Below are 26,924 nucleotides of genomic sequence, written 5' to 3'. Positions count from 1 at the left end.
TAAATCTTTGGAAAATGATTCATAAAAACCATATTTCGATTCATAAAAGGTGGGCAATTTTTATCGTGACGATGATCCATAATATTGGTCATTTGATCCATAATTTTGGTGATATGATCGATAAATTTGATCATATGATCCATAACGCTTGGAAAGAAGGCCAATGAAACTATGTTAATTGATCCATTTTTTTTTAAATCTATGGATCATATGGCCAAAATTATGGATCTTATCATTTGAACAAAATGATGGATAAAATGAACAAAATTTAGGATTAACATCCCGATAACAATAACGCAAATTTGAAGTTTTATGGATCAAAATTCATCATTTTCAATATAAAAAGAAAAATGGATTATTTTTCAAAGATCTATGGATCATTTGTCATATGTTCATGGAAAAATAACAAGAATGTTATTGTTTTTTACCATGTCAAAAGGAACATATTTTCCTATTGATTGCTAAATTTTAGCTATTCTATGGAATTATGGTAGGTGTTATTTACGGATCGTTTTTCATTTTTTATGGATCATTCTTTATTGTTTATATGAAAAAGTATGTTTGTCTTTGCTGAAGGGTTATCAAATTTGGTTCTATGAATCAAAAAGGGCATAAACCATTCTACGAAGAGACAAATGGCCTTTGGTTACGCGTGTTGATAAGGCCCATACTCCAGAGAAACCTTGGATGATCTGGAATGAAACATTTGTTGATGGCGTATTCTATTCACTTTTATGGCTAAAAAAACATATCAGCTCTTTTGGTAAGCGTGTAGACTTTTAAGCTTATACTCCAGGGACTTCTTGGATGACCTGAAACGCAACAGTTATTAAAGTCGTGTAAAATTTGATTCCATGGATTATAAAGGGCTTGAACCATTTTTAAAAAGATATAAAGCCCTTTGGTTACGCTTGGAGACCTTAAAGTCTTAACTCCAGGGAATTTTTGGTTGACCTGGAAAGGAACAGCTATTGAAGGGATATCCAATTTGGCTTATTACATAATAAAGGGGCATGAACCATTTTTCAAAAGAGATATCTTCACTTCGGATACGCGTGCAGACCTTGAGATCTATATTTCAGGGAGTTCTTGGATGACCTGGAACGGACCCGAGCAGCACAATTAAGACCGATTCGGTTGCAGCAACTCATATACAACTGGATTTGGTCGAACATATAGTTATGATACAATATGCACATCAACCGTAATAGCCAACCAGAGGGCCCTGCCAACAGAGAAGCACCGTCAGCAGAACCCCTGGACTTCGATCCCAATCAGCCGTTGTCACCCAGAAAGTAATAATGCACCATCAGCAGAATTCCCCACCGGTCGATCACCGATGTTCCAAATAGGCAGGCATAGGAAATATTAAGTTGGCAATAATAAGTTATAAAAGGTAGTGAAAGACAGTGAATTGGGCAGTTCATAGTTAGCAAGCATTGAATTCAATGTAATTAGTGTAAAGTTTGATTAATAAATTTTTTTTTATGATTCCGTTAAACTCGTTATTACAATTGGCGCAGCCAGATAGGCCAGTGAAAAGTGTTCTTAGGGAAAAAACAGTGGAATAAGTTGGACTAATAAACCAATTTGAAGTGGTACCCGTTTTTCAACATCCTCAACTGAAGGCGTAGCCGTTGACGTGATAAGAGGACCCCCCGCCACTAGGACACGTGGAGCACCGCCAACGTTTTTCATCGAGCCACCACGACTAAAAAACCGTAAGTAGAACCCTTTATTCATTTTAAAGTGAAAAGTGTTACTTGCGTCTGTGATTAATTTTATCGCAGCGAAACGAATTTGCGAGTTCTAAGAGAACGCAAGTTCAAAAACCCAGTGAAATTTAAACCGTGTGTGCACAAGCGAGGCTAGTGAAATCAGAGACAACATTAGTTGAACTTCATTCACATTAACAGCTCTTGTTGCATAATCGTATAGGTCAGGTACGTTGAGTCGCGCAGCGAACCGTATCGCATGCCAAAAATTCATCGCAAAAGAAAATTTGTGCTGAACTTTTCAGATTCTTCTGAGGACGAGTTTAATACATCCTCACCTGATATGGAAGAAATCTCTAACAAGCTCGCTCAAATGATGACTGCTATTGTCAGTCTTCAAGAGAGACAAATTCAAATACAACCACGAAAACGTTTAGCTAGGAGCCTGAACCTTATCGGAACGACTTGGAAATGGATCAGTGGAAGCCCGGACGCCGAAGACTTTCACATCATCAACACAACCCTGAACAACTTAATCGAAAGCAACAACCAACAATATAAAGTCAACGAACAGATTGGTAAAAGATTGGAGTCATTAACCAGAGCAGTCAATAAGGTAATTGAAAGCAAACATGAAAACCAGATCATACTAAATGAAATAGAAACCATCACTACCATTATTAATATTGACCTGATCAACATGATACTAGAAGAAATTCAGGACGCAATATTGTGGACTAAAATATCAGTTGCCAAGAGCAAAATTCTCACAACCCAAGAGATACACACAATTCGAGTATTATTGGAGGATCAAGGAGTTTACACAGATCTGCCAGACGAAGCACTAAACTTAGTGCAACCCAAAATTGCCGTTAACCACGAAACCCTACTGTACATCTTACGTGTACCAAAACTGGAGAGAGAAGAATCAGCAATACTTCAAATCCATCCGCTGAATAATAACAATTCAATGATTAGAAATATCCAACACACCTGATTAAAAGCAATCATGGACTATTCACAACCACCAAACCTGATGAATTCATTCAACGTAGTAGTTACATCAGTAAGTACTCAGATCAATGTATATCGAGTTTGATATTGGGAAAGAAGAGCTATTGTACTACCAGACGAGAGAATAGTACAGAAGCACAACTAATAACCGACAACCAATTATTAGTTACCAATGCGAAATCAGAGTTACTAAAACTGATTGTGGTCCTGATAATCGCATCCTAGAGGGAAACTTTTAATAACATTTTACAATTGTACAGTAACTATCAGAAACCAGCAGTTTTCATAAATCAGCCGAATCGTTCAACCGTCCATCATTCAAGGGGCTATGTACAATCTTATAATACACCACCAATTAGAGGAGGACGACATAAATTATCTCAACAATAAAACTATAACCAACAGGAAAATGATTAATCACGTTTACTTGAAGCAGTTTACAAATCAACTTTGGCATTGGAGTTTATTTGGAGGGTTAACACTCTCAACCATTATAACCATAACATTAGCTGTGTTTGCTCTACTCTATTACAGACAAACTGTTCGTTACTTCATTTCTAAGCTAACCAAAAGAGACCCCAAATCTTCATCGCAGAATCCCATTGAAGACGCGTGAGGCCACGCTTTTTTCACCCCCCGGAGGAGTTATGATACAATATGCACATCAACCGTAATAGCCAACCAGAGGGCCCTGCCAACAGAGAAGCACCGTCAGCAGAACCCCTGGACTTCGATCCCAATCAGCCGTTGTCACCCAGAAAGTAATAATGCACCATCAGCAGAATTCCCCACCGGTCGATCACCGATGTTCCAAATAGGCAGGCATAGGAAATGTTAAGTTAGCAATAATAAGTTATAAAAGGTAGTGAAAGACAGTGAATTGGGCAGTTCATAGTTAGTAAGCAGTGAATTCAGATGTAATTAGTGTAAAGTTTGATTAATAAATTATTTTTTTATGATTCCGTAACACTTGTTACTATAATTATATGTCAGAGTAACTTCTATACAAAATTAGCTTTCTGAATAACGTAAATCTAGCTGCCAAAATGTGCCAATAAGGGTGATATTTTTTTCATGAAATTGACCTATTTTTCCGAAAAATGTTTTCCATTTGATAGAAATGTCAATAAAAAAGGCAATATTATCTTCAGATTAGCGTATGTCAGTGCTATTCAATGTTTTGTGTTAAAAAACGGGTCAAAACGTTGTATATTTAGTTTCGAAATATTGAAAATTTTAGTTTAATTTTAAATTAGTTTAAGACTGCAATATCGAAAAACAACGAAAAACAAAATTAGGAAGAAAACATACAGTATCTTTAGCAAAATATCTCAAAACATAGAATATTGTATAAAACATTATCAAAAACCCGTACAAAAAAAATATTGTAGAAAAAAGTTTTTTTTTGCTCGGGGATCGCATTAAAACATAATAGTGGATTATACGCTCTAGATTTTATCGGGCAGCTTTTTGAACACATTCTATGAACAAATCATGGATCTAAATCTGTATTAAACGCCACAATGAGGTTTTGACCGTCTTTTTCCTGAGTTGTTCCAATGTGCGTCCTACTTAAAACACGTTTGAACCCATTGGAGTTTTGACAGATTGATAGTTATTTGGAACAAAATGGATTTGGCACCAATTTTCTCATGAACAAAGTTTAACTTTCGAACTGTCAAATCTAATCATGCTTCGGGTCAATTTTAACCCCAGAGAAACAACCATCGAATTGTCAAAGTTTAACTGAAAATAAAACGGATTGGCGGAATGGTTCACAGCCTTACTGAGGCAAAATTGGCACTGATTGATTTTCATTTCGACCGCACAAAACAAAACAAAAATCGGGCCGCGTGAACTGTCTGCTTTCTGAGCAGCAACACTATAAAACAGACACTCAATTTTTTTTGTTAAATATCTTGGCTGTGCATATGCACAGCATATGTTTCGAAATGGACAAATTGATATGAAATTTGCGAAAAAGAATCCACGTGTCTTGGAGGGACAAGCATGCCTTTGGCACAGCAGAGTGCGATTGAATTCGCATTCTATACCGTCCCGCCCAGACAGTTACTGGGGGGCATGGAGTGCGATCCTCTCGTTTAATAAACAATGTGCACTCGCTTGGCTGTGGATATACAATAGTAAAGCATATGTGGAGATTGGACAAATCAAGCATCCGAAAGATATTCAATTTGCAAAAAAGAGAGCTAACCGCGGTGGAGGTTGGTACTCGGATTCTGATGGCTTTTCCGCAAACGTGACCTTTAAGTGGTCTTGTTGTGTAGGGGTTATCACGCCTATCTAGAGAGTAGGAGGTTGAGGGTTCGAGTCCCTCCAAGACACGTGGATTCTTTTTCGCAAATTTCATATCAATTTGTCCATTTCGAAACATATGCTGTGCATATGCACAGCCAAGATATTTAACAAAAAAATGGTTTTCGTACGGCCGAGTTGCCGAATAATATGCAATTAATAGACACTCAATTGTTGAAAGCAATTTTGAAGATGTACAAGAACTTCTTAGCTCATTGGGTTTCTAAGAGTGCCTTGTGAAATCTCAGCTTGTGAATTATAGTCACTTTTGGAAGTCAATTATGTTTAAAAATTTGTGTACGTCACCTGCCATAAAAAGGAGGCTGTAAAACTGTAAAGTGACTGTAAAGCTGTAAGGCTGTAAAGTGACGTATGAAAAGTGCCGTAAAAAGTGGGTTGAGTGTGTTGTTGTTTTTTTTAATATAAATAGAAAACATGTTACAAATATTAAAGACCTGCTATTGAATCTGAGTTCTTGGAAATATTACTTTTGAAATTTTATTCATATTTTTATTTTTATTTATATTATAGAAGGGTAAATTTAGAAGAGTTTCCGTTGGAAATTTGATGGCTTTTCAGTAAAAACTTTGAAAAGATCAGTAAAATTCAAAATAATGCCGTCTGCAACGAGTTTTTAGGGAACATTGCTTCTCGCGTCGTGTCTAATTTGTCTGGAGCTGGAGACGCGTGATGCATTGTAAGACACTGTCTTGCAAGGAAAAACAAACATCTCGGGAAGTAGGGAAAAACACGCTCTACCATGCTGAGCCTCTTTTCGTCGAGGTACAAATTCAGTCACAACTTTCGATGAATGGACGTAGCTATAATATTAATTAATTTACCACGAGCTTCCCCGCTGAGTTGGTGTGCCTTTCTTGTTTTCCTGTGTTTTTTCATTCACTGCCATTTCGATTGCCATTCCGAGCGAGTGGACCAGGTCATCCGACCGCAAAACGATTGCCATCTTTCCGTTTAAACACCAATCTGCCTAGTCGCCACCTTTTGTTGACCACGTGAAGAAATGACTTTTTGCGGTTTAGATTATTTGTTATGTAGATTAGCTTCCTTTTGGGGTGCGATTGTGCGGTTTGAAGTCAGACACGAACGGGAGCACTCCACAATAAATTGTCTCCCTATCGGTTTAGTTAGCCTGGTTCCTGTTCCCCTGCACAGAAACGGACTCAAGCACCACCTTTTTCGCCAACTGGGAATGGAAAGGGCAGTTTAGGTCATCGCAAAGTTTTATCCCCGTTCGGGGAGTTGGCCTGGGTCCAGTTCAAATAGATGGAGCTGTGTGTTTGTGTATCAGAAGGCAATAAAAATTCCATGATGCGATATTTATGGGCCCTCCCCAAGAGGAATCCGTTTGCGTACTCGTGGAAGGTGCGAGGGACAGTTCGAGAAATGATAGCAATCTTTCATCCTAATTGACTCGCATTAAAAAGTGCTTATTGTGTCCACACTCTGTATCGGCTCATCTTGGAAGGGAGACGCAGACGACTCGTAACAAATTGGGTAGATCATAAATTTATGTTTCCTTTTTTATCGGGGACTACTACAAGAATGATGACATGGGCTAATTGAAACATCATGTAGGGCATTATTTCTTCAAGAGTTAAACTTGGGTGAACCTAAAAGAAAATAATCTAATTATATTTGAGTCCTTCTAGAAGTATTAGATCTTCTTCTTCTTCTTATTGGAATTACATCTCCCACTGGGACATTGCCGCCTCGCAGCATAGTGTTCTCTAAGCACTTCCACAGTTATTAACTGCGAGGTTTCAAAGCCAAGTTACCTTTTTGCGTTCGTATATCACGATGATACTTTTATGCCCAGGGTAGTCGAGAAAATTTCCTACACCGGATCGGGAATCGAACTCAGCCAGCTTTAGCATGATCTTGCCTTGTAGCCGCGCATCTTACCACACGGCTCAAGATGGCCCCGACAGTATTAGATGTTTATGGTAATAAATATCGCTTTCTAAGATTTTTGCTTCTTCAATAAAGTGTTTGTAAAAGCGTGTCAATTTGCGCGTATGGGCGATTGTTTGTATAAGAACAATGCAATGTGGGATCCTGCCCATTAATTCTCAATTGATTTCATACAAATTGCATTCGGTGGGAAAGCTACACTCGACACATGTGTCTACTTTTGCTGGAACACATCCCGGAACTGGAACATTTTGCATTTAAACATTGTCTCATTTTAAAGCAAGATCAACTCAGTTGCATAACTTTTTTGGGCCGCTCCTTCACGTCGTTCGAACGAGAGCACTGTAGGTGAAGAAGTTACCAATGTAAGCCCGTCAAACGAACCGTGAAAATTCAATTGTAAGTCAATTTTTATGACACTCCTCCTCGTTCCCAGCGACGGACACAAATGGCGGCGACGCGACGGCCAAAGATTATAGTGCTTTCCCAAGAACTCCTTCAGAATGCACAAATTTCAGACGTTGAACATAAATCCATTCCAATAAAAATGAAGTCTATTTTCGCTTCTTTACATCAACTTCGAACTTGGAAGCTACTTCGAAATTTGACGTAATCGATCCGGTAGGGTTGTCACTGGAAGTTCCCAAGGTTCGCGAGCAGTGGAATTCGAGGAAATGTGAAAACCCCTCACCGCGTCGGCGGAACAATCGAACAGGTAAATCCATTTCCCACCCTTCGGCCATTCCGATCGGTCCTTCGTCGAAGGTATCCATCCATTCAATCCAGGTGTAGGCAATGTACTTGACTCGAACGTCTATCTTGTCTCCTGTCTTGCACAGTGTCTCGTCGAGCACCGTCGAAAAAAAATCTACATTGATTGACAACGAACGATTTTACAGCTGACTGAGGCCTTTCAATCTCAGCTTTGCGATTCGGCTTAGTGTGCCCGCTGTTGATGGCAGTAGTGGATCAGGACAGGGGGTTTCGTTACAATGTAACCGAACCGGAAGGACCCGAGCGCGCTGCTTGATTGGAACGGGGTAGTTAAACATTCCATTGCTCGTGCATAAATTTCTGGCTCAGTCCGATCCGTCGATGATGTGGTTCAACTAAGGGTGATTGATTTTATGAGTTGAGTCGCCGTCAACCTTGCATTTCGGGTTTTAAAACGAGCTGTGACCTGGATTTTATGGCTTAAAGAGCTGAGTCGATAACCTCGAGAATTACAAATGTAGCAAATATTTTGTTTTTTTTTTTTTCTATTTCTCGATTTGGGATTTTAGCACTTGAATGAAGAATTTTTTTTATAATATTCAAGACTTAAACGATCTGTGCACAGCTGATTCGAATGAACTACATTTTACCTACCGAATATCGAGTGTCAGACGTCAAATGCGAAATGTCCAATTTCTAATAATCCATTTCCATTTACGATTTCCTTTTTACATTATTCAAATTATGACTTCCACTTTACAATTATTTTTGTCTTTATTAGCGAGACTTTCTGCTCATCTCCAATTTTCAATTTCCACTTTCCAATTTCCAATTTCCAATTTCCAATTTCCAATTTCCAATTTCCAATTTCCAATTTCCAATTTCCAATTTCCAATTTCCAATTTCCAATTTCAAATTTCCAATTTCAATTTCCAATTTCAATTTCCAATTTCAATTTCAATTTCAATTTCAATTTCCAATTTCAATTTCCAATTTCCAATTTCCAATTTCAAACTTGCAATTTCCAATTTCCAATTTCCAATTTCCAATTTCCAATTTCCAATTTCCAATTTCCAATTTCCAAATTCCAAAATTCCAAATTCCAAAATTCCAAATTCCAAAATTCCTGCATCATCTTTTCCTCATCATCTCCGAGTACCGTAAGGACATGGCCGACGCCGTAATTGACCATTGAAAAGTTTAGATCTGTCGGACTGTGCACAGTGAGGTTGGAAAGCAGCTCAACAACTCAACAAAATCATTTATGTTTGCGGTATTATTTACGAATAGAAAAAGAACGACTCAAATTTTCAAAAACTTTTAGTGGTGACAAAATCAGTTCAAAAACGTGATAAAATCAGGGAGTGACGAAATCAAGTCAACGCTTTATTTTTATTTGTGATTGTTGATAATATGTATGCGATTGAAATTAAGATTGGAAATGAAATCGAATTCAAGAATTGGTGGAATAAGAATAAATTCGTTTTAGGATTGGGAATGAATATGGAAATAGGATTGGAAATGTAATTTTCCCTGGAATTGAGATTCAGATTCAGATTCAGATGATTCAAATTCAGATTCAGATTCAGATTCTGATTTAGATTAAGATTTAGAATCAGATTTGGATTCAGACTCAAATTCAGATTCTGATTTAGATTCAGACAAAGATTCAGAATCAGACAGAGATTTAAATTCAGATTCTGAATCAGACTGAAATTTAGATTCAGAAACAGACTCAGACTTAGATTCAGACTCAGATTCAAACACAGATTCACACTCAGGCAAAGATTAAGATTCAGACTTAGAATCACATTCAGATTCATATATGGAATAAGATTCAGATTCAGATTTAGATTCGGATTCAGTTTCAGAAACAGAATCAGGTCTAGATCCAGATTCAAATTTAGATTCAGACTCAGAACCAGAATCAGATTCAGACCCAATTTCAGATCCTGATTCTGATTTAGATTCCGATCAAGACTCAGAATCAGAATCAGAATGACACTCAAAACCCAGATTAATCCACCTAGCGGTGATGGCGCCTTTCTCGCGCAAAAAGGTAATAAATGTAGCCTTTACGCTTACACCTCGATGATGTACAAGAAAGGCAAAACAGTTACACCGTCTAATGTTATGATAGAAAATTTACACTAGTAGACGACAGATGGCGCTGCCAAAAGTTTATCGAATTTCCTATGTTCGAATTTTGACTTTCGGACAACTTCATAGTACTATGAAACTGAACGAAGAGCATACCTACGCCTAAATGCGTGCAACACGAGCATCTTTATAGTACGATGAAACTCTTAATGGGAGAAATATTCATAGATGCAAGACATTTTTCATAACACATTATTGTTCTATGTGACTATGTCTCATCACTATTTTAATATTATCTATTTTTTGCAATTTTCAATTATTATGAAATTCAATAGTGATCAACAGCGTTTTAGTCTCTGTCGGATGCAACTTGTTGCAAGAAAATCGGTTAAGAGTTTCTATGTGAAAATTTGGCTAATGTTTTTTATGGCATTTTGTGCACACACACACGCACACACATACACACACACACACACGCACACACGGACAGACAGACATTTGTTCAGCTCATCGAGCTGAGTCGAATGGTATATAACACTCCGGGTCCGGGTCTCCGGGATTTCTATCAAAAGTTCGAATTTGGAGTGAAATGATAGCCTTTCGGTACAACTTAGTTGTACGAGAAAGGCAAAAAAGAAACAAAGATTCGGATTCAGACCCAGATTCAGAATCAGACTTAGATTCAGATTTAGATTTAGCCTCAAATTCAGATAAAAACAGATTCAGATTTAGATTCAGAATTCAGAATTCAGAATCAGATTCAAAACCAGACTAAGACTTAGATTCAGATTCAGACTCAGAAGCAGATTCAGACTATGATTTAGATTCAGATTTCGATTCATATTTAGATTCAGATTCCAATTCAGTCTCAAATTCTCATTCTAATTCAGACTCATGTTCAGATTCACATTCAGAATCATTTTCAAATTAGATTCAAATTCAGATCCAGAATAAGATTTAGATTCAGATTCAGAATTAGACTCAGATTCATATTTAAATTAAGATTCTGATTCAGACTCAGATTAGGAATCCGATTCTGATTCAGATTTAGATTCTGATTCAGATTTAGATTCTGATTCAGATTTAGATTCAGATTTAAAATCAGAATCAGATTCAGATTAAGATTCAGACACAGACTCGGATTAAAATTCCAAAATTCCAAAATTCCAAAATTCCAAAATTCCAAAATTCCAAAATTCCAAAATTCCAAAATTCCAAAATTCAAAATTCCAAAATTCCAAAATTCCAAAATTCAAAATTCCAAAATTCCAAAATTCCAAAATTCCAAAATTCCAAAATTCCAAAATTCAAAATTCCAAAATTCCAAAATTCAAAATTCCAAAATTCCAAAATTCCAAAATTCCAAAATTCCAAAATTCAAAATTCCAAAATTCAAAATTCAAAATTCCAAAATTCAAAATTCAAAATTCCAAAATTCCAAAATTCCAAAATTCAAAATTCCAAAATTCCAAAATTCCAAAATTCCAAAATTCAAAATTCCAAAATTCCAAAATTCCAAAATTCAAAATTCCAAAATTCCAAAATTCCAAAAATTCCTAAATTCCAAAATTCCAAAATTCAAAAGTTCCAAAATTCCAAAATTCCAAAATTCCAAATTCCAAAATTCCAAAATTCCAAAATTCCAAAATTCCAAAATTCCAAAATTCCAAAATTCCAAAATTCCAAAATTCCAAAATTCCAAAATTCCAAAATTGCAAAAATGCAAAATTCCAAAATTCCAAAAAATTCCAAAATTTTTTTTATTTGTTATTTGTTACCGTTATTTGTGATTGTTGATAATATGTATGCGATTGAAATTAAGATTGGAAATGAAATCGAACTCAAGAATTGGTGGAATAAGAATAAATTCGTTTTAGGATTGGGAATGAATATGGAAATAGGATTGGAAATGCAATTTTCCCTAGAATTGAGATTCAGATTCAGACTCAGATTCAGATTCTGATTTAGATTAAGATTCAGAATCAGATTTGGATTCAGACTCATATTCAGATTCTGATTTAGATTCAGAGTCAGATTCAGATTCAGAATCAGACTGAAATTAAGATTCAGAAACAGACTCAGACTTAGATTCAGACTCAGATTTAGACACAGACTCACACTCAGGCTTAGATTCAGATTCAGACTCAGAATCACATTCAGGTTCATATTTGGAATAAGATTCAGATTCAGATTTAGATTCGGATTCAGATTTAGAAACAGAATCAGGTTTAGATCCAAATTCAAATTTAGATTCAGACTCAGAACTTTCAATTCCAAAATTCCGAAATTCCAAAATTCCAAAATTCCAAAATTCCAAAATTCCAAAATTCCAAAATTCCAAAATTCTACAAATGTTCAAATCTTCAAATCTTCAAATTTTCAAATCTTCAAACCTCCAAATCTTCAAATCTTCAAAACTTCAAATCTTCAAATCTTCAAATCTTCAAATCTTCAAATCTTCAAATGCTCAAATCTTCAAATTAATAATCTTCAAATCTTCAAATCTTCAAATGAAGATATGAAGATCTTCAAATCTCAAATTTCATACTATCTTCGATATATTATCGATTATTAAATGTGTGCTCTTTCTCTTCAATTACAGGTCCCCCAACAGAGGAAGGAACCAACGTGGTGGCTACCTCAAGCGGAAATGATCTTACCAAAGTGGTCACCACTGCTTCCACGCCGGTCACTGCCCCCGGAGGAGCCATTATCACGGGGCTGGACAGCAAGAGCGTTACCCTTACGGAAGCGGCCACCCGCCAACTGCAGACCCAGATCCATCTGCAGCAGGCTCAAACACAAACGGCCGCTGCGCACCCGCAGCACAGCAACATAATCCTGGTGCGCGGCTCTCGATCGGAAAATGGACAAATTATTCTCCAGAACACCCATGAACTACTGAGTCTGTTGAGTGATGAGGACAAACCTATTTTACTGCAGCATCAACGGCTCAAAACCAAAACCGTCCCAGAGGTCACCGCAACGGCCGCCACTGGTAATACGATTCTGTTCCAACCGGCGATCAAGAGCAACGCCGTCGACGGTACCTTTCTGCTGCAATCCGATGGAGGCCTCAAGAAAACCGCCCTCACCACGGATGGTGGTGGACCGATCTTCCTTCAGCAGCGCCTAAACAAAAACGGTTCCTCCGAAGGGCCGATTCTTCTTCGCACGCTTAAACGCATAGATAAGTCTCAGTCGATTCTCGTTATTCGCAATGCTACAACCACTGCTTCAACTGCCGGCTCCGTTATGGCCGGCAACGCTTCTTCCAATAGTGCTTCTACCAGTGTGGCCGGACCGGCAACCACCGCCACCATAGTTAAGGCAAAACCGATTCAAATACAGCAACAGCAGCAACAGCAGCTGATTCAGCCGGCAACAGCTACTTCGACCACGGCCACCGTCGTAACCGTTAGCTCCGGTGGGGCATCGAACGTGGCAGTGGCGGAGGAAATCGACAGCAAAAAGGAGGCGACGCCCCCGGTGAAAATCGTCCAAAAGCCGATCAATTTGCCACTTGGAACAGGTGAGTCGTTATTGTTTTGTTCCTGATTTGTCGAGGAAATATGATGGGAAGCGATAAATCACTTTTGCAATTTTGCGTTGCAAATTGAAAGCTTAAATGGGAATCGTTCAGAACAGTATCTCATCGTAGTGGTCATTTTTACATTTCGGAAAAGTTTCAAAACATCTAATTTAAATATTCTATGTTAATATAAGCTGGTCGCTTTTCAAGAACTTTTCAAGATTTTTTCAAAAAAATTAAAAATTGGCGAAACTGGCGAAAAACTGGCGAAATTAGGAAGAATTTCTTCAGAAAGTTTAGAATTTAAAAAAAAGGAGAGAATGAATGCTATCCTCAATCAATAAAACCTAGGAATCGAGCAAATTGTGTTATGTGAATATCATCAATTTTCATCGTACTCCAATTAGTCCTCCTCATGTGAAGTTTGTTCTCTGAGTAACTCAATGTTTTGACCTATTGATGATTTGCATAAAATCGTCCTAACTTTCTGTCGAATTGTACCAGTCCTCGGCAAAGCTGGTTTCATCACAAAGAAGCCTGGCGGAGAGGGCAACAAATAGCTCGTTGACTCTCCATTATCACAACATCCGTCGTCGGGTTTAAAAAATCAAATGGGATGGGTCTCCTTTAAATTTGTCTGGGCCTGCTCGTGTGATAAATGTTGAGACAGTTTAGTGTTTTCCATCCTGGCCGGGCCCAGCTAGATCGAACGACCGGCCGACAAATCGGCAAAGCAACCCACAAGAACCAGTCGGTTGTCGGAAAATGGTTTGGGTGGGAGAGGCGTTTCTGGGACCATTTTTCACACTTTTGTCGCTCGATTTCATTCCGTCGGGTAGTGTCGATCAGATCGAACGAGAAGGGCTTAGAAATGGCGAAGGCGGCATTCGGGGTCGGCCGGAGCATGGTTCAAAGGGCGACACTTTTCGCAATCTGTTTTCTTTCGATTTCGAGTGGAAAAATTGGAATGTTGGTACTGTTCGGGTGTTGCTGTTCGTGTTCTAGGATTATCGGGTCGATGGTAATGGTGATGGTGGTGGCATTGAATTAATTTTTGATTTTTGTGCAAATTCAATTTCTTTTTATGTTTTCTTTCCAAAGTTCTTGAAGAGGGAAATTGAGCATTGTTTTCGCGTCGTTTGGCGTTTGGCAGCGATTTTCGCGTGCCCTGATTGAGTTCGGTGCTCGTTTCGTGAAGTGGGAAGGGTATTTTTGATTTGCAATCGCGACACGGTGATTTATGAGAGATTTTTAGAATTGTTCGTTGTTTACTCGCTCCAAGATTCCGGAATGAAAATAATAGCTCTGTATCCAATCTATGTCTGAATCAGTTTCGTTATTCTAACAATTTATTAAGCTCATTTTCTTTTGAAAGTATGCTGAAAACTTTTCATAACTAACGCTGAATGGGCATAATACAGCAATAAAATCAACTTAATTGGCCTTCTTTCGACCAAACACTTTTGATCAATCTGGCCAGCGGTTTATACACAACAAGGGATAAGCATAAAATTAAGATAATTATTACTTTTCAACTTGAATAGCTCAAGTGGTTGGCCCTTCAAGGTTTCGTTCAACAGAAAACAGCCCATTGAAGCGCTCGGAACTGACAACTGAGAAACAGATACACAGCTCACGATGCTCTGCTCATGGAACTGTGGGTAGTAAATTGGTTTTGTTTTTTGATCTTTCAGTTCGTTTGTAAGCGCTCATAGAATTTCCTATACAGTTTTCCGCTCAAGCAGAGAACTTGGAACTCATGCAACGAAGAGACACTCCATCTTAAGTTTTTTGTATCACAGTTTAAAAAATTCTAGTTGTGCAAATGAACGATATTCATATTGAGAGAAGTGTTGGCAAACGATTTATTTTCTCACATTGAAGAACCTTTGGATTGATGAATTAAGCATTTAAGCAGGATTCAAGTAGCTGATCAGTCGGTTTTGGAACTGCGAAGAATTGGTAACAGAAACTTTCTAGACATCCTGGGCATAGTGTATTCTTGTGCTTGTGTAAAAGCTTTCAAATTATAACTGAGGAAATGCTAATAGAATACTAAGTTGAAAAGCAGGCCAAGCCCCAGTTGCAAAATAGAAGTCATGGAAGAAAAGAAGAATATGAAGCAGAAAGGGTGTCATTAGGTCATGCCCTCATAAAAACCGTGGGTATTCTTTATAATTCGGTTTTCTTATCTTTAGGAGCATTAAGTTCTTTATGAAAGCTTTTTAAGACTTACCTTGACTTTTCGGAGGGCTTTAAACCATTTTAGTCTCACTGACCCGATATCTTCCACAATGACGCTTCTTCAGTACACATTTTTTATTTTCAAAGCAGACTTTTTGACTTATCTTTAGACCACTTTCTTGTAACTATACAAATATTCGAATGTTTTGCTTTCGTTGCTATATTTTGCTAATCGAATGAACGAGATTGTAGAATGCATCATAACCCTCCAGTCTATCAGGATCACTCACTGCTGTAAAAAATGTCAATCCAATTTGTACATTAACCCGAAAATCCTTCCAACACTGAATGGCAGCAACCTTGCACGGACGTCGCCGGTCGGTGATGAAGAAATGATGTTGATGACTGGATATTTAACGTCGTCGTTTTCCCTATGTCAACAATGGTAAGCCCTGGTATATCCCCGAAAGTGTACAAAACGAGAAAATGCCTCCTCTTGCTAGCTTTTCCAACCGAACTACGCTCGTCTGAAGCCATCTGTCACCGGAAAAGCAACCGTTTATCAGAATGGCTTGTTTGTTGGATGACTTCCTTCTTCGTCCCCCTCCGGTTTCTTTTCCTCTCCGTCTAAAAGTGAAATATGCATCGTGATAGGAACCCCCCCATCTGACTCGGGGTTATGTCTTTTCTTCGGCGAAGATTTTAAAATGAAATATGCTTTCTTCACCGGGTTTTATTTGTTTCCTATGAAAATGCTGCGCGTTGCCCTTTACAATCCTCATAATTTGCAATTTTATTTCGTTAATTTTATAACGATGATAATGTTTATTTATCTGTGTCCTTTGAGTTGTCTTCGGCAGCAGGAATCGTTCCTCATTGTGAATGGGTCGCATTCATCGTGTCTGTCTCGTATAGTTTCACAGTTTACGACGTCGTCCGAGCTCCATTCAATTCTCTAAAATGGGGAAAGGGACCTTGCTTTGTTCCGGAAATGAACTCACCATTAAGGAAATTACTTCAATGGAAGGATTTCCGCCGACAAATTTCGGGTCCAGTTCGGATCAATTTGCCGTGGGAAGAAGGAAATTCCAGTAATTTCTTCACTAACGATGCCGTCACCTTCAAATTCCGTCATGAATATTCGATTAAAATTAGCTCAATTTTCACCTTCACACATGGGAGAAGCTCATTGGTATTCTTCGAGCGTGCCGCCAACCGAGCACATGCACTTATATGAGCACCGACATATCCACCGATCCTGCCGCACCGTAACCGGTAGAGAGGCAATCGAACTGGATCGCCCGATGAGGTGGTCTCACCACCAGAAGAAGGCCTTGTCGGCTCACAATCCAATCAAATTAATTATTGATTGGCAGCGTGGTTATAGCATTAATTGAATACGAGACAGTGCCGCCGGAAGGTATCTTTCGGATTCTATTTTTTTGTCTGTTGCTTCTGAACATTCCATCGAAAAGTGCCGACTCGGTTCAATAGAAGAAAAAAAAACACCATAAGATTTGTCATCTAGGGGAAATGCGGGAAAAATATACCGATGAATTATTCAAAAATGTGTTTTCCTAAATTTTTAGTTAATTTGGTTGTAATTTGACTGAGCACGCGTAGTTTTAGGTTTGTATGAAAATTACTATAAAAAGAGTAACTTTTGCGGGAAACCATTCTATAACGCTGCTCATTAAGGTCTAAAATAAATGAGCACGTTGATAACATAGGAAATTTAGCAAGGGAACAGACCGTTCTTGTTGCGAAACGATTGGATGCTTGCCAGAAAAGTTATTAAGGAAATACTGATTCGTTGGAAAATCTATTTAACACGTAGAAGAATAACATCAATATCAATAATGAGCGATTTTGTTTCTTTTTTAACTTTGCCTTCAAAAGCCAGATCGCTTCGCAACAACAACTGTCTTCTAGCTTAGGACGTATTCTAAAAGTTAACGGGTTAATTATATTTTAATAGTTTATGAGTCATTACACGGAACGGTTTTGCACATAAGTATAAATTTTCATAGTAATTTCCATACAAACTTCGAACTGCGCGTGCTAAGTCGTATTACAACCAAATTAGGTGAAAATTTAGGAGGATTACTAAAACTGCAACTGTCATCGTTTAAGCACAGTGGAGCGAGAAAGTCAAAATTTGAATCACGCTATTATCATATAATATACAGGCAAGAAAAACTGAGTCGAGTCAAGTTATCAACCCTTTAGCGCCAAATTAGTAAAAGCTTATTTTTCATGTTCCATTTACTCGGGATTCATATGTTTTTTTTTCGTTTTGGGAAGGCATTTGACCCAAAGCCAAAAACTGATTGGCCGGACAAACCATTAGGCCGAAATCCATCTGGCCGAAAGGCATTTGACCAAATTGGTCAAACGGCCGAAAATGCCGTTTGGCAAAAAGGGTCATTTGGTTGGCATACGAACGAAAATGTAGTTTGACCAAACAGGTTATATCGCCGAAAAGGTCTTTTGGCTGAAAATGCTGTTTGGCTGAATATGCCGTTTGGCCGAAAAGGTCATTTGGGTCATATTGTCAATAATGTAAAAAGTGAGAAATGAATCATGCGAAATGAGACGCCTCACTGCGCACTCATCAAATCTCACATCTGACTAAAACAAAGCATTGGTAGCTCACCGCATGCAGCTCGCAGCTCGTTCATTCATTGCACAAATGAAGTTGAGCTAGGTGTTCCAATTGACCTTTCCTGTCAAATATTTTCAATCGCTCAATCGATTCTTTATTTTATTTAAGGTCAACTTTCCCAAATACCCCATATTTTTTACCACTCTAAGTATTTTTAAAATTTAATACAAAAAAAGTGCACTTTTCGGTTTTTGTTTTCGATTTTAAAAATAGTTAGAGACTTCAAAAAATATCGGTTCATTGGGAAAATTGACCTTAAATAAGCCCAAAAACCCGCTGAGACAATAAAACGAGATACAATTTTTGACGGGAAAGATCAATTGACCACTTTCGTGATTCTGCCATTTAAATTTTCTATCGGACAGCTTCCGGGTTTGTTCACGTTTTGTACTGAAAATAAACTTTTCTGCTATAGCCGCGATTATTACTTCTGCTGCAAGATGCAATCACCCTTTATTACACCAATCCAATCTACCGCGATTCGCAACATTAATAAACAGAAAACATCGACAAAGATAAATCGATCAATGCAGTTCGCCCGTAGGATTCTAAGCGCTTGAAAAGACATTTGAGAGGCGAATGAATTCCGTATTCATCACGCTATGAATGAGTTGAATTCATTTGCTGATTTCAACTACGATCCTGATATTCAATCAACCAAACTTTGTTGCTATGGTGCTGTACTATGGGACGCGCGTTGATCAGGGCTCCAACATGGTTAAAAACAGCTAACTTTCATTCACTCTTCTCTATGGGATTTAAATCGAGTCAAGTACAAGACGCTGAAGACGACCACACAGTTGTGGTCGAAATACGTATCTGCAAAGATATCGAAATAATTGGTGGAATTAAATGGAGGTTACTTAACTCGTCTTAGACGGTTGAATACATTCCACTAAAAATAGCTTAAAATATTTTTTTCTGCCATTCAAATATTCCTCGTAGTGCTGCTTCAATCTTTCAATCACCACACGTTTGTCCTTCAAGATGCTCCCATCCCACCCTTATCCCGGCACATTTCGGCTCTCGGCACGAAGCCTCTGCGGGATGCATAGAGCTTCTGATATAACTAGCGTGTTTCTTGAGAACGGCACAGCCTGTTCCATTTCCCCGCACTCCGCTTCTTCCAGGCGGCGTAGTCTATAACGTTCCACGTTCTTCCGGGACCCTCTGCAACGCGGTCGTCCGCTGCGTCCTTCTCCTTCAGAATCTGTCTGCACTCTTCGTCAAACCAATCGTTCCGTCGACTTCGTCCCACATACCCGACGTTGTTCTCCGCTGCGTCGTTAATAGCTGCTTTAACTGTATTCCAGCAGTCCTCAAGAGGTTTGGAATCATTTGGCCGAATGCCGTTTGGCCGAATGTCGTTTGGCCGAATGTCGTTTGGCCGAACGGGTCATTTGGCCGAACGCCATCTGGCCGAATGCCGTTTGGACAAATAGTTGAAATTCTCTGAATGAAGAATAAATAAAAAAAAGAAGGAAAGAGAAAGAAGAAAGAATCAAGGAAGAAAAAAGAAGAAAGAAGCAAGAGGGAAGAAGGAAGAATGAAGAAGGAAGAAGGAAGAAGGAAGAAGGAAAACGGAAAACGGAAAACGGAAGAAGCAAGACGAAAGAAGGAAGAAGGAAGAAGGAAGAAGGAAAAAGGAAGAAGGAAGAAGGAAGAGGAAGAAAGAAGAAAGAAGAAGGAAGAAGGATGAAGGAAGAAGGATGAAGGAAGAAGGAAGAAGGAAGAAGGAAGAAGGAAGAAGGAAGAAGGAAGAAGGAAGAAGGAAGAAGGAAGAAGGAAGAAGGAAGAAGGAAGAAGGAAGAAGGAAGAAGGAAGAAGGAAGAAGGAAGAAGGAAGATGGAAGATGGAAGATGGAAGAAGGAAGATGGAAGATGGAAGAAGAAAGAAGAAAAAAGAAAGAAGAAAGAAGGAAGAAGGAAGAAGGAGAAAGGAAGAAGGAAGAAGGAGGAAGGAAGAAGGAAGAAAAAAGAAGGAAGAAGGACGAATGAAGAAGGAAGAAGGAAGAGGGAAGAAAGAAGAAGGAAGAAGAAAGAAGGAGAAGAAGGTAGAAGGAAGAAGGAAGAAGGAAAAAGGAAGAAGATAGAAGGAGAAGGAAAAAAAAGAAAGAATAAAGAAAGAAGAAGTAAGAAGGAATAAGGAAGAAGTAAGAAGGAAGAAAGAAGAAGGAAGAAGGAAGAAAGAAGAAGGAAGAAGGGGAAGAATGAAGAAGGAAGAAGGAAGAAGGAAGAAGGAAGAAGGAAGAAGGAAGAAAGAAGAAGGAAGAAGATAAAAGAAGATAGAAGAAGAAGGTAGAAGAAAGAAAGAAGAAGAAAGAAGGAAGAAGGAAGAAGAAAGAAGGAAGAAGTTAGAAGAAGAAGGAAGAAGGAAGGAGGAAGAAGGAAGTAGAAAAAAGGAAACAAGAAGAAGGAAGAAGGAAGAAAGAAGAAGGAAGAAGGAAGAAGGAAGAAAGAAGAAGGAAGAAGGAAGGAGGAAGAAGGAAGAAGGAAGAAGGAAAAAAGAAGAAGAAAGAAGGAAAAAGGAAGAAGGAAGAAGGAAGAAGGAAGAGGGAAGAAAGAAGAAGGAAGAAGGGGAAGAAGGTAGAAGGAAGAAGGAAAAAGGAAGAAGATAGTAGGATGAAGATAGAAGGAAGAAGATAGAAGGAGAAGGAAGAAGAAAGAAAGAAAAAAGAAAGAAGAAGTAAGAAAGAATAAGGAAGAAGGAAGAAAAAAGAAGGAAGAAGGAAGATGGAGTAATATAGAAGAAGAAGGAAGAAGGAAGAAGGAAGAAAGAAGAGGGAAGAAGGAAGAGGGGAAGAATGAAGAAGAAGAAGGAAGACGGAAGAAGGAAGAAAGAAGAAGGAAGAAGATAAAAGAAGATAGAAGAAGAAGGTAGAAGAAAGAAAGAAGAAGGAAGAAGGAAGAAGTTAGAAGAAGAAGGAAGAAGGAAAGAGGAAGAAGGAAGTAGAAAAATGGTAACAAGAAGAAGGAAGAAGGAAGAAAGAAGGAAGAAGGAAGAAGGAAGAAGGAAGAATGAAGAAGGAAGAAGGAAGAAGGAAGAAGGAAGAAGAAAGAAGGAAGAAGGAAGAAGGAAGAAAGAAGAAGGATGAAGAAAGAAGGAAGAAGGATGAAGGAAGAAGAAAGAAGAAGAAGGAAGAAGGAAGCAGGAAGAAGGGGGAAGGAAGAAGGAATAAGAAAGAAGAAGAAAAAAGAAAGAAGAAAGAAAGGGGAATGTAAAAGGAAGAAGGGAAAAGGGACAAGTACGAAGGAAAAATAAAGAAGGAAAAATGAAGAAGGAGAAGGAAGAAGGAAAAATAAAGAAGGAAGGAGGAAGAAGGAGAAGGAAGAAGAAGGTAAAGGAAGAAGAATGAAGAAGGAAGAAGGAAAAGGAAGGAGAAGAAAAGAGGAGGAAGAAGAAGGAAAAAGTTCTCTTTTCACATCTCCCTTCTCACATCTTACTTCTCATTACTCACGTTTCATTTCTCACCCTTCGCTACTCGTAATTTGAGGTTAATTTTTTTTAACTATTCGGCCAAACGGCATTCGGCCAAACGGCATTCGGCCAAACGACCCGTTCGGCCAAACGGCATTCGGCCAGACGGCATTCGGCCAAATGGCCTGACACCCCCCAAGAAGGGCCCCATCGAGCTCACCCTCTTCCGGCAACGCTGCCTCGAGATGCTGCGCGTATGCAGTGGCGACATCAGGTTGCTTCAGTCGTTCTAGGTCGTACCGCGGCGATCGTCGGTACCGAACATTGTTGATGACGGATAGTTTTGGGCGCAGTTTCACCATCACCAGATAGTACCTTCCCTCGGATATGTTACCATGCCGCGGTGGGTCTGTTTACGACATTAGCACTGAGATGGCAACCAAAGACATATCCTGTCGTGGTGGTATCACATGTTGACCATTTTGTTTGGTGCCGCGTTACATATCTGGCATTGACGCACTAATTTACGGCATTTGCATGTGATCCAACGGATCTCGTGTCTTGGAGCCTTGAATGGTAGTGCAGTCAGGCAGAAGCCTTTTCCATCAGTGATAATGACGTGAGTTCTCTTCTTTTCGGCAATACTTTTCTGGTGCGTTCCCTGTGACGATGAGTCGTAGCCACGCTTACATTTAGCTAGCTAGGCATTTATGGAAAAACAAAGTATTCAAGACATTCGTAGGAATCGACTGCTGGATTCACTGAGTAGAAGTTTTTTCAAAACAAGGAACGTGGTACCAGTTCTATTTTGTTATGCCTCACTTCGAAGAGCAATAATAAAAAATACCACACATTATAATGATGGTATATGAACAATCTTATGACGGCTTCATTCACGATAATTTTTACTAATAGTAGGGAATAGGCGTGATGAAGCTTTACTTTGCCACCGAAAAGTGAATCCTAAAGCTGACTCATAACTGATCATTAGTACATGATAGATAATGACAGTTAGTTTGGAAACGATCAAGCTACTTATTAGAACATAATAATAGTAATACCTTGACAAAGGAATAACAATAAAATAGACTAAATGCACGAACAGTTTCCACTTTTTACAAGACATAACTTACATTGTGTTTGATAGTATTGACACAGGATAAACCAATAACTTAGGCAAACAAAGTAATTCATGGAACGCATACTTCATACCTTCTGACCATAAAGACAAGAATGACATCGTACAGATCAATCTATATGATTCGGCAATTGAGCCTCCAAAATAAACGAAAGATTAAAAAAAAAAATCTATATGATTAGGGGCCCTCCTTAGCCGTGCGGCAAGACCATGCTGAGGTTGGCTGGGTTCGATTCCCGGTGCCGGTCTAAGCAATTTTCGGATTGGAAATCGTCTCGACTTCCCTGGGCATAAAAGTATCATCGTGTTAGCCTCATGATATACGAATGCAAAATGGTAACTTGGCTTAGAAACCTCGCAGTTAATAACTGTGGAAGTGCTTAATGAATACTAAGCTGCGAGGCGGCTCTGTCCCAGTGTGGGGATGTAATGCCAATAAGAAGAAGAAGAAGATATGATTAGGAATGAGATAATGGGAGAGAGTATCTATAAGAGTTGTAAATGTAATGTCTTTTGAGCCAGTTCAACAGTGTCTTAATGGACGACATGATCCTTGTACGGCTGGGAAACTGCTTCAAAAGTTATTAACTTGTCATTTTTTATAAATCGGGGATTGAACGCTTTCTTATACTTGATAAAAAAAAACTTCCGGCTCAGTTTCTACGATGAAGCATTGGGCAACATGTTCCATGTGAGTCGGATAAACTGCTTCGGTCGATTTTGAGCGCGTACAATGACAATAGACGTATAAATAGCATAAAAACTGGCTAAATTATTTGACTCTGACAAGAAAATGACAAAAATGACTTTAAACTATTACGATGTTAGTTAGCATGAGACCTCTCCGACTATTTATGAACGTAAATCCCTCTGATTCAGTTGCAACAGCGTCTTCTTGGACGACATGTTCCGTGTACGGCTGGCAAACTGCTTCGAATGGAATTATGCTACGGTATCATCAAAGGCCTGGTGCAGAGGTTTCTACTCTATTCAGAGTCCCGCCAGTAAACCTTCATAAAAAAAAAAGTTTCACCATCACCAGATAGTGGTCAGAGTCGATATTAGCGCCACGATATGTCCTGACGTCGATAATGTCGGAGAAGTGCCGTCCATCAATCAGAACGTAATCGATTTGTGATTCTGATCGCTGATCGCTGAACTTCCCAATAGTCGGTTTAAACTCCTCCTCTTGGCCAGCCTGAGCGTTCAAATCTCCTATGATGATTTTGACGTCGTGGCTTGGGCAGCTGTCGTACTCACGTTCCAGTTGCGCGTAGAATGCGTCCTTATCATCATCAGTGCTTCCGGAGTGTGGGCTATGGACGTTGATTATGCTGAAGTTGAAGAACCGGCCTTTGATCCCCAACCTGCACATTCTTTCATTGATCGGCCATCGCCCATCACTATGAAAGCTGCTCCCAGCTCGTGTGTGTTGCTGCAGCTCTGATAGATGGTATGATTACCTCTAAACGTTCGCACCATTGATCCCTTCCATTAAACCTCCTGCAGCGCTATGATGCCGAGTCCACGGTCCTTGAGCATATCGGCGAGTATGCGTGTTCTTCCGATGAAGTTGAGAGATTTGCAGTTCCACGAACCGAGTTTCCAATCGCTAGTCCCTTTTCGTCGTAGTGGTCTTCGCCGATGGTTCTAGTCTGTACTCTCTTGTTGATTGTTCGTTGCGTATGTTTTTTTAAAGGCTGGCTTGCAGGGCCTGACACCAAAACCCCTAAATTTCCGGAGGACCATTCCTCCTTATTCCCGGTGGACCATGATGCACAGTTTCACTTAGAATCCCTCGCTGGAACTCGGACGATGATCAACATGGAGAACAGACGCTGTTGTGAGCCAATCATGACATGGAGAACAGACGCTCAGTAAGATTTGCCCCTCCGGAGAGGAGCAAACCCTGCTTCCCTGTCAGCATACGAACATAGTTTCCACCGGGGTTGGTTACCTTGGTTATCTTCCCTAAAGTTGCTCGTATCCTGGCCAGTATCACGGGAGAAAAATAGAGTCGAGATCTGATGTTATTGGAAGTCCATGAGGAGATTGGCTGCTGAAAAACAACAAAGCCCTGGGCCTTTTTTGAAAGGAAGGAGGAAACCTAAATCAGACTGAAGAACGAAGCTAACCGGTTTGGACTTGTCATCAACACGTCCAAGACATGATCGGAAGCGGCTCAACAGAAGACAACGTGAGCCACCTACCACGACTCTGTTTATGTGGTGGCGAAATCGAGGTGCTCGTGTACTTGAGCTCACTGGTGACTGCCGAAAATGATACCAGTAGAGAACCATCCATCGTTCACAACGCAAAAATTGAAAGACTGCGGACAGTAATCTGGTGAAAATGGTTCTCGACAACGATCCGATGAGCACAAGAAGGCGAGGTGCGCAGTGAGCAAGGTGGATCGATCAGGTGGTGGTCGATTTGCAGACCCTCCTCAGACTGCGTGGTTGGTGGCGTACAGCCATGAACCGAACCGAATGGAGAAGACTTCTATGTACTGCACAGGCCACTTCGGCCTTAGTCCGAGGAAATAAATAATAATGAACTGCATTGATACATGATGGGTGCATGAAACGATTTAGGAAAAAATCGGAAGGAAGAACTGCTAGACTGCCCATAAATTCATAAAAGTCCCATGTCTGCTTGATTTCCTATCTACATGGAACTGTTATGAATTTATGAACAGTAGAGTCATTGGGTAGTCACTACACAGATTGACAAAACATCTCTTTGAAATAGGTAAAAATTCTGGATCTCTCAAATCTATTTTTTTTTTAAAGAATTTCCAATCTGCTGATGGGTTGGTAAAATATTTCATAATCATATTGGTAGGAAAAACTTTCACTTTGAGTTACATATTATTATCATAACAATTGTTTTCAATTCTTGTGGTCAAGTTGTCCGCGAACGTTCGAAGAAGCCAAAAACAGTCCGAATCTTGAATGACCTACCTCGAAGTCGAATCCAAAATTAATACATCCCCTACAGAAATTCCGTCTTCCAGCTTTCCGCCGATGGCATCAGAAAATATAAAAACTGCTGACCGAGAAGAAGCGACAAATTTTCGATGATCGGTCCCCCCTTCGATACTCTCATACCTACTTATGGAAAGGCTAAATCTTTGGTGGAAATGTGCAGACGATGAAGACGTCAAGTGGCGTATGTATTTTGTCTACCCCATCCTGCATCACCACACAGTTTCTTTTTGTTACGACCAAAGTGTATGATTCCCTTCTTTTCGGGGTGTTGACTTTATTTAATAATATTTGTCCCTGGTCCATATTTCAGCCTTTCAGTACTGATTGCATTGCACGTGTTGCACTTTTGGCCGTCCTCTGGGCAGAGCCAGTTGTTGTAAGGCGAAAATGTTTCTTCGGATCAAATTATAAAATCAGCAATTTTTCGGCGACTCTCAAACAAGGAAACCGAACTCGGGAATAAATCTCAACTTGAGACAAACTTTGTCTCTTCCGAGTCGGAGGGTAAAACACAAATATTTGATCTAAACATTATTTTGTCAGTCGCTCACTCAATTCGGGTTGAAGAGTTATTTGTCGTTATTTTTTTTTCTCCCGACGAGTTGAACTGTTTTAGTTTCGTTTTAGTTAGTTGTGCTTGGAACAACAATGAGCAACAAAACAACAAGGATTAACCCCTCTTCGATGGGGGAAGGTCTGGGGTTGCGGTTTAGAAAAATCGTTTGAGCATTTTCCCGGCGGCTCCTTTTGCTGTTGCCCGGTATGTCGAGAGAACGAGAGGTGCAACTTTGATACATGAAAGGCAAGTGCAATTTCGATAGACACAAAAACTTGCTTCACAAGTAGTTTCGATGTTTCGGTTTGACTTTTTTTTCCGTTGGGCTGGTAAGAGTTTGTCCTCCCACTAAATCGTTGTGGGCTGAGCTGGTCTTTTTTGACGAGGAGAAATATTGAGGAAGGATGGAGTTGACTGTTTTGAATTTTAAATAGTTTGGATGATTGTGAGTTTCTTCATTTTTTGCTCGGTCTGAGTTGTATTCCCCAGGAAAATTGAAACACGGGTCTCCAAAGTTGTCCTTTAGAATCGCGTGAAGCGGGAGAAGACAATTTAGCATAGGTGTATCAAGAATGTGTTTTATTATTCAACATTTTTGTAAAGTAATAACAGTCAGCCAGTGGAACATTTAAAATTATGACGTCCAAGGTG

The 26,924-nt window shown here is 39.2% G+C and overlaps 1 protein-coding gene across 8 annotated transcripts in view; it reads left to right on the top strand.

The window, feature by feature from the left end:
- Nucleotides 1–26,924, top strand: part of LOC134218497 (calmodulin-binding transcription activator 1) — a 708,930-nt gene that overhangs the window by 168,126 nt on the left and 513,880 nt on the right. For all 8 annotated transcript variants that reach the window (XM_062697587.1, XM_062697584.1, XM_062697588.1 and 5 more), the window contains exon 4: nt 12,394–13,323. In XM_062697587.1, coding sequence (XP_062553571.1) covers nt 12,394–13,323 — 930 coding nt within the window. The remainder of the gene's footprint in view (nt 1–12,393; nt 13,324–26,924) is intronic.

The sequence above is a fragment of the Armigeres subalbatus genome, chromosome 2 (genome assembly GCF_024139115.2).
Source record: "Armigeres subalbatus isolate Guangzhou_Male chromosome 2, GZ_Asu_2, whole genome shotgun sequence".
NCBI classification, from domain to species: Eukaryota; Metazoa; Arthropoda; class Insecta; order Diptera; family Culicidae; genus Armigeres; species Armigeres subalbatus.
The sequence above is the reverse complement of the archived record's forward strand: the minus strand, read 5'-3'. Positions and strand labels throughout refer to the sequence as shown.